Source organism: Lepus europaeus, chromosome 20 (genome assembly GCF_033115175.1).
Source record: "Lepus europaeus isolate LE1 chromosome 20, mLepTim1.pri, whole genome shotgun sequence".
Taxonomy (NCBI): Eukaryota; Metazoa; Chordata; class Mammalia; order Lagomorpha; family Leporidae; genus Lepus; species Lepus europaeus.
In genome coordinates this window covers 4,045,908-4,054,764 of record NC_084846.1, presented here as the reverse complement: position 1 = coordinate 4,054,764, position 8,857 = coordinate 4,045,908, and the positions used below count along the sequence as shown (strand labels likewise).

General features: G+C 50.1%; 1 protein-coding gene across 1 annotated transcript in view; it reads left to right on the top strand.

The window, feature by feature from the left end:
• LOC133750024 (mucin-16-like) overlaps positions 1-8,857 on the top strand; it is a 98,639-nt gene that overhangs the window by 21,925 nt on the left and 67,857 nt on the right. The window contains 2 exon segments of the mRNA XM_062179411.1: positions 1,964-2,077; positions 4,494-8,857. Of these exon segments, the coding sequence (XP_062035395.1) occupies positions 1,964-2,077; positions 4,494-8,857 (4,478 nt within the window).

Below are 8,857 nucleotides of genomic sequence, written 5' to 3'. Positions count from 1 at the left end.
CAGAGAGGAAAATGAGGCACACAGAAATTAAGTGATTTGCTCAAGGCATAAAGCTAGTAACTGATAGAACTAGGGTAAGAATTCTGACTCTGTGGCAATAGGGATTTGTGCTCTTAACCATTAGCCTAAGCAGGAGTGGTCAGACAGGTAGCAGGGAAAGCAGAAGATTCTGGCATCAGAGAGTCCATAGGAGGGGAGAGTTGTAGGAAGGAGAAATGGTAATTCTTTTCGAATGCTACAGAGGAGCCGAGCTTAAATGAGGTAATCATTGCCTTGGTAATGTAGGGGTCCTCAGGAATTCTAGCAAATGGAGTCTGAGTGAGACTCAGGGGTTGGGACAACAGCTAAAATCAAGAGAAAGCCCTCCCACCCTATGCCTTTGATTTGAGCATTTTTCTGCAATGAGAACAGGGTCAAAAACAAGAGATAAGTGAAAGAAGAAGGAGAATGAAAATTGAGGAAGCAAACTACCTAAGGATGTGGTAGGTACTAAGAGAGGAGGAGAAATCTCTGCTTCTGGTCAGTACTTAAGGGAGTAAACCTCTTGGAGATTACATTCCTCTGAATTTGGCCCCAGATTTAAATTTTGGACACAAGAGCAAAGAGGGGCTCAGACTATTCCAGCACCTGATTCCCTAGACAGTATCTACAGGAGGTTTATGTGGTGCCTCTTCCTTAACAAACTTAAAGAATTTGCAAGAAGTAAACCATGTTGGTGGCTACTGATCCAAGTCTTAAAACGTGGCAGAGTGGTTGGGTCATGGCTGTGCAGTAACCAAGTGACAAGTGAGACTGTAAGGAGGCACAAGTGTGTCTGGATGAATGGAAGGATGAATGCAAGAACAGAGAGATGGATGAATGAAAAGAAGGATGGATGTGCAGAAAGAAGGCTGAAAGGGGCCGGTGCTGTGGTGCAGTGGGTTACGCTGCAGCCTGCAGCACCAGCATCTCATAGGGGCACTGGTTCGAGTCCCAGCTGATCCACCTCTAATCAAGCTCCCTGCTAATGCACCCGAGAAAGCAGCAGAAGATGGCCCAAGTATTTGGGCCCCTGTACTCACGTGGGAGACCTGGAAGAGGCTTCTAGATCCTGGCTTTGGATAGGTTCAGCTCCAGCCTTTGCAGCCATTTGGGGAGTGAACCAGCGGATTGAAGATTTCTCTCTCTCTCTCTCTCTCTCTCTCTCTCTCTCTGTGTGTGTGTGTAACGCTGCCTTTCAAATAAATATTAAAAAAGAAAGAAGGGTGAAAAGGGAAGATTGAAGGAAAGAAAGATGGAAGGAAGGATGAGATTAAATCCATACTTAAGAAAAGGGGGAGTGGCCGGCGCCGCGGCTCACTAGGCTAATCCTCCACCTTGCGGCGCCGGCACACCGGGTTCTAGTCCCGGTCGGGGCACCGATCCTGTCCCGGTTGCCACTCTTCCAGGCCAGCTCTCTGCTGTGGCCAGGGAGTGCAGTGGAGGATGGCCCAAGTGCTTGGGCCCTGCACCCCATGGGAGACCAGGAGAAGCACCTGGCTCCTGCCATCGGATCAGCGCGGTGCGCCGGCCGCAGCACGCCTACTGTGGCGGCCATTGGAGGGTGAACCAACGGCAAAAGGAAGACCTTTCTCTCTGTCTCTCTCTCACTGTCCACTCTGCCAGTCAAAAAAAAAAAAAAAAAAAGAAAAAAAAAAAGAAAAGAAAAGGGGGATAACAGGGAGGAAGGGAGGAAGAGAGGAAAGGTGAAAGGAAGGAGAAACATTAGGAGGAGATAAAAGGAAGGGGAGATGGAAGAATAAGTGGTCTGATCCAGGGACAGATGAAAGGAAGTATGGATCAGGGACAGTGTAGCCACTTATGGCTCAAGGCCACACAGGTGGACTTGAGAAGATGTTGTATGGTCAATGAAGTGAAATAACTTAGGGCTCTCCTCTGGATAAGGTGAGTTACCCTGGTTTTTCTCCTCCACCCTCATCTGTAGGAACTGAAGGCATCGTGGAGCGCATCACAAAGCAACACGATGGAGCGGCACATGGAGGCATCACAAGAGCAGTCAAAGGCCCCAGGGCATCCACATCACCTTCTCATCCTAAAGGTAGCTTCGATTTGGATTACTTCCCAGTAACCCTACTTGCAGCTGTATTTCCTTTGCCAGAGAGATAAAACACTGTCTTCTTAGAGAATTGTATGCTGCTGTCATATGTTTCCCTGAGTGGTTTCTTCATTTAATGCCTACCAGGTGTAGGCTACCTTGTCGCATGCTGAGTGAGTTTAGTCCAAGGTCAGGTATGTCAACTCTGCAAATCTGACTCACTTTAACTTAATTCTGAAGACGCTGATTAGTAATGGACTATGTCTCAGAGGTTATGCTATAATCTGAGAGACACGGGTGAAACTGCTCTGTAAGGAACCAATGGAGTGCTCATTCCAGGAGGAGAGATGAGACAGCAAAGGAACAAAACAATTGTGATAAAGCTTTTTTTTTTTTTTTTGACAGGCAGAGTTAGACAGTGAGAAAGAGAGACAGAGAGAAAGGTCTTCCTTCAGTTGGTTCACCCCCCAAGTGGCCGCTACAGCTAGCGCGTTGCGGCCGGTGCGCTGCGCCGATCTGAAGCCAGGAGCCAGGTGCTTCCTCCTGGTCTCCCATGCGGTGCAGGGCTCAAGGACCTGGGCCATCCTCCACTGCACTCCTGGGCTATAGCAGAGAGCTGGACTGGAAGAGGAGCAACTGGGACAGAATCCGGCGCCCCAACCAGGACTAGAACCCGGGGTGCCGGTGCTGCAGGCGGAGGATTAGCCTAGTGAGCCGTGGCGCCGGCCCGTGATAAGGCTTTAAAAGTGTGTAATGGGGCAGGCACCATGGCACTGCAGGTGAAGCCGTGGCTTAGGAACATCTGCATCCCACTTGGGAGTGCCTAGGGTGGAGTCCCTCCTCTTCCAATCCAGCTCCCAGCTAATGCATCTGAGAGGCAGCAGATGATGGCCCAGGTGCTTGGGTCCCTGACACTCACATGGGTGACACCAATGGCATTCCTGGCTCCTAATGTTTTCCTGGCCCGGTCCTGGCTGTTGTAGGCACTTGTAGAGTAAACCAGTAGATGGAGGATCACTCTGTCACTCTGCCTTTCCAATAAATAATAAGTACAAGTTTTAAGAAAGCATGTAATGAAGACATATTGGAACTACAGAGGGAAGGCTTCATTGGGGAGGTGGTCCTTGAACTGGTTTTTAAGAGACGAATGGGAGTTTACCAAGAAGACAAAAGTAGGAGATGATGATGTTCTGGATAGCGGGCAGAGCAGCAGGTGCAGGCACAGAGATATCTGGGAGGTGTAAGTAATTCACCGTGGCCAAAGTGTGAAGTATAAAAAGTGGGCAGAAAACAGCATTCAGGAGACCTTGGTAATGCATGGATGGCCTTTAATAAAAGGACAAAAGTTTGTGGTCAAACAGTTTAGCAAGTTATTGTCCCTTCTTAGAGCCAGCATAGTAGAGGCCCTGAGCCATCCTACTGCAAAGGAATTAGTTTAGCTCTGCTCAACCCAGGGCCTAACACAGTTATCTGACAGTATAACTTTTTCTCTGAAGCAATTCATGGCACTATTGTTCTGGATGGAAGTCTAATAAGTGCAGGTGTGTGCAGCAAAAGGTTCTCCTTACTTATCACTAATAAGGCAAGTCTCTCCTACCCACTGGGTTGCTTTCCAAGTTGTTTAGAGACCAGACTATTTTACCAGCTCACTTTGGAGGCTTCTGCAAGATACAAGTTTTGGATAGAGACACCTCTAGTCACGTTATCAGTCTTTCTTTTCTTAAAAAATATTTAGGGGAGAGGGGAAAGAGGAAAGAGAGAGAGAAAGGAATCTTCCGTTCTCTGATTCACTCCCCCAGCGTCCAATAAATGCTGGGCCAGACCAAAGTCAGGAACTGAGAACTCGATCCAGGTCTCCCACGTAGGTGGCAGGAACCCAACTACTTGAGCCATCACTTACTGCCTCCCAGGGTGTGCATCAGCAGGAAGCTAGAATAGAGTCGGACTCAAACCCAGGCACTTCAGTATGGGATGCAGGCATCGTAAGTGGGGGCTTAACTGCTGCACCAAATGTTCACCCCTCCTTGATCTTTTGCATGGAGCAGGGAGGGAGGAATGCTGACACGGGTTTGTGAAGGTGGATTTGGCTGGGAGTTGAAGAAGGGCAGGGCTGAAGGAATCCGAAGAGGGATAGGCATGCTGGGGCAAGAGAGGAGCTTGAAGAGACTCAGAGGCTGGAGAGAAAAGACAACAGGTGGGAGCAGGAATGGAGGAGTCCTCGTCCAGGGTGAGATGGGTAAGGTAGGGGGACATCAGTCACCATCCCTGTTCCCATTTCGGAAGCTTCGTAGGCACGTTCCCAGCCATGGTATCAGAGACATTTCTCTGCCTTTCCTCTGGTGGAGAAGAAATAGTGGTTGCCAGTCCATTCGGTGTAATTGTTTTGTCTATGTTTTTCTGTCCATCCCCCAATTCACAGGACGACCCACAGAAGGGATGGAAGGAGCAGGCACTCTGACCACAACAGTCTCTACTCCTGCCTCGGGAACAATGACGCCCCCCACGGCATCCGAGAAGACGTCCAGCACAAGCACAGCAGGAATGGTTGTTACAATGTCAGCAGTGTCCTCCGATGTCCCACTGATGACAGCCTCTCTTGCCACCAGGCACGGGGCAGAGACCAGCACAGCCATGCCCGGGACAACCTCGTCTGTTTTCAGTAGTGCACCAGAGACCACTGTCTCTTCAGTCCCTGGTCTGGGGGCAGAGACCAGTCCAGCTGTTACATTTCTGACTGTTTCACATGGTGAGCCAGCTGCAACAGCCTCACGGGTCAGCCACCCTGCAGATACCATCTCAAATTTTTCCAAGACAACTCTGAGTGTCTCATATAATGAATCAGATACCACACCCTCAACAAGCATCGATCCTGGCGCAGAGGTCAGTTCAGCAGTTCTAACCCCCTCAGCCTCCGCTGAGGTACCAGATACGGTGACCTCACTGCCTACCAGTCCTGGGGCAGACACAAGTATGGTTATGCCAATTACTGATTCCCCAGATGGACCAGAGACCACAGCCTCATGGGCCACTCACCCTGGAGTGCTGACCAGTCATTCCGTTCCATCTCCAGCTATTTCTCCCAGCGTGCCAGGGTTGCTGACCTCACTGGATACTAGTACTGCGGCAAGGGCCACCTCAGCTGTTCCAACCCTGACTGTTTCCCCTGGTGAGCCAGATTCAACAGCCTCCTGGGCCACCCTTCCTGCAGGGACCAGGCCACCTGTGTCCGGAACAACTCCCAAGTTTTCTCAGAGTAAATCACACACCACACCCTCCATGGCCACCAGTCCCAGGGCAGCAGCAAGTTCAGCACTTCCAAAAACAACTCTCTTGCCTGGTATGCCAGAAAATCTGACATCACTGGTCCCTCATTCCAGGACAAACATCAGCACAACTTTTGTGACAATGACTGAATCCCAACATGGTCCAGAGACGACAACTTCGTGGGTCACTCATCCTGTAGAGTCCAGCCCAACAACACCCAGGACGAGCCCAGGTTTTTACAACATTGAGGCCACACCCTCAATGGCCACCAGTCCTGGTGCAGAAGCCAGGTCAAATGTTCCGACTACAACTGTCTCACCTGGTGGACCAAGGGAGGTGAGCTCACAGACCACTAGTTCTGGGACAGACACCAGGACAACACCAGTACCACTGACCCTTTCTCCTTCTGAAGCTGTGCCCACAGCCTCATCAATCACCCATCCTGGAGCACAGGTCAGTTTAGCTGCTCCAGTTCCAACTGTTTTACCTGGTTTATCAGGGATGGTGACCTCACTGGTCACTAGTCCTGAGAGAGAGACAGGTAAAACCATTCCAATTCTGACTGCTTTCCCCGATCAACTGTATACCACAGCCTCCTGGGTCAGCCATTATGGGACAGAAGCCAGTTCAGCTGTGACAACTGTAACTGTGTCACCTGGCACACCAGATATGGCAACCTCACTGTTCACAAATACTGGGATGGACACAAGCACAACTCAAGCAACCCTGACTCTTTCTCCTTCTGAACCACAGACCACAAACTCAATGGTTACCCACATTGGGGCACAGACAAGTACAGCCACTCCATTAGGGATGGTGACCTCATCGGTCACTAGTTCCAAGACAAAGACTGATTCTATTTTTCCAACTCTGGCTGTCTCTGTGGATCGACTGGAAAACACAGCCTCCTGGGTCACCCATCCTGAAACAGATGTCAGTTCAGCTATTCCCACTTTGACTTTTTCCCCTGGTGGCCTAGATACAAAAACCTCATTGGTCACTCAGCCTATAGAGGTCAATGCAGCAGCACCCAGAACAACCCCCAGTTTTTCCTATAGTGGGTCAGATACCACATCTTCGATGGTCATCAATCCTAGGACAGAAGCCAGTTTAACTGTCCCAACTTCTATTTCTATTGGAGTACCAGGAGTGGTGACCTCATTGGTCACTAGCTCCAGGACAGTGACTGGTACAAGGATTCCAACTCTGATGCTTTCTCATGGTGAACCAGAAACATCAGCCTCATGGGGCACCCATCCTGGGTCAGAGGCCAGTTCAACTGCTTCAACTTTGACTGTCTCCCCTTCACTGGCCTCTATTTCTGGAGTACAACACAGTGCATTTCCAACTCTGATGATGTCCCCAGGTCAACAAGAGACCACAGCCTCATGGGGCACCCATCCTGGGTCAGAGGCCAGTTCAACTGCTTCAACTTTGACTGTCTCCCCTTCACTGGCCACTACTTCTGGAGTACAACACAGTGCATTTCCAACTCTGATGATGTCCCCAGGTCAACAAGAGACCACAGCCTCATGGGGCACCCATCCTGGGTCAGAAGCCAGTTCAGCTGCTTCAACTTTGACTGTCTCTCCTAGTGTACCAGGGTTAGTGACTTCACAGGCCACTACTTCTGGAGTACAACACAGTGCATTTCCAACTCTGATGATGTCCCCAGGTCAACATGAGACCACAGCCTCATGGGGCACCCATCCTGGGTCAGAGGCCAGTTCAACTGCTTCAACTTTGACTGTCTCCCCTTCACTGGCCACTACTTCTGGAGTACAACACAGTGCATTTCCAACTCTGATGATGTCCCCAGGTCAACAAGAGACCACAGCCTCATGGGGCACCCATCCTGGGTCAGAAGCCAGTTCAGCTGCTTCAACTTTGACTGTCTCTCCTAGTGTACCAGGGTTAGTGACTTCACAGGCCACTACTTCTGGAGTACAACACAGTGCATTTCCAACTCTGATGATGTCCCCAGGTCAACAAGAGACCACAGCCTCATGGGGCACCCCTCCTGGGTCAGAAGCCAGTTCAGACATTCCAACTTTGACTGTCTCCCCGAGTGAGCAGGATACAACAGTATTATCAGTAACCCATCCTGCAGAGACCAGCCCAAATGTCCCCAACACAATCTCAAGCTTTTCCCATGGTGAATCATATGGCATACCTTCAATGGCCACCAGTTCTAGGGCAGAAGCTGGTTCAACCATTCCCATAACAACTATCTCACCTGATGTACCAGATATGCTGACATCACCAGTCACTAGTTCTGGGATGGACACCAGCACAACTTCTCCAGCATGGACTGTGTCCCCACATGAGTCAGAGGTAACAGCCTCATGGGTCCCTCATCCTACAGAGACCAGGACCTTGAGTTTTCCTCACAGTGAATCAGACACTACAGACTCAGTGGGCACCAGTCCTGGTGCAGAAGCCAGTTCACCCATTTCAATTCAAACAGTTTCACCTGGTATACCAGGAACAGGAACTGCTAGTTCTGGGAAAGATGGCAACATGACTGCTGTAACTCTGACTCTTTCTCCTGCTGAGAAAGAGAGCACAAACACACTAGTCACCCATCCGGAATCACAGACCAGTTCTGTTCCAGTTCTTACTGCTTCCTCTGGTGAGCCAGAGACAACCGCCTCATGGGTCACTCATCCTGCACAGACTCGTGCTTCTGTTTCCAGAGTAATCCCAACTTTTTCCCATGGTGAATCAGACATGACACCTCTATCGGCCACCAGTCATGGGGCAGAAGCCAGTTCAGTCGTGTCAAGAGGGACCATGTCACTGGGGGGACAAGATACGCTGACCTCCCAGGTCATTGGTTCTGGAGCAGTGATGAGTACAATTCTTCCGACTGTGACTTACTTTCCTGGTGAGCCAGAGGCTACAGCCTCATCGGTTACCCACCCACGTTCCGAGTCAAGCACCAAATCTTCAGCCTCAACTGTTTTTCCTCATTTGTTGGAGACCACAGCCTCACCCTCCACCAGAACTGGGGTGGGAGTTAGTACGGCTCTTCCAACTCAGACTGCATCCTTTGGTGGGCCGAAGACAACATCTCTCTTCAGCCAGCCTGTGACGGATACCAGCAGAGTTGGTCTAGGTTCGACTCTTTCAACTGCTGCTCCCATGGAAACATCCTCATTAGCCACTCATCCCAGGACAGAGACCAGCACAACAATCCCAGCTTCAGCTGTTTCCCATGGTGTGTCACACACCTCAGGCTTATGGGTTACCAGCCCTTCAACAGAGGCCAGCACAGGTAGTCCTATTCCAACTGTCTTTACTGGTGTCCCTGGGGTTGCCAATACTCCTACAATGACTGGTGAGCTCAGTACTGTAATTGTAACAGAAACCTCACCATTTATGACTTCAGTTGGACTCCCAGATAGTTCCAGGATGGTCACAGGTACAGAGACCCCAACGTCACCCACAACCAGTCACAGCAAAGGAGCAAGTCCAACCACTGTCCTGAAAACTTCAGCTGTTGAGATCATGAATTTG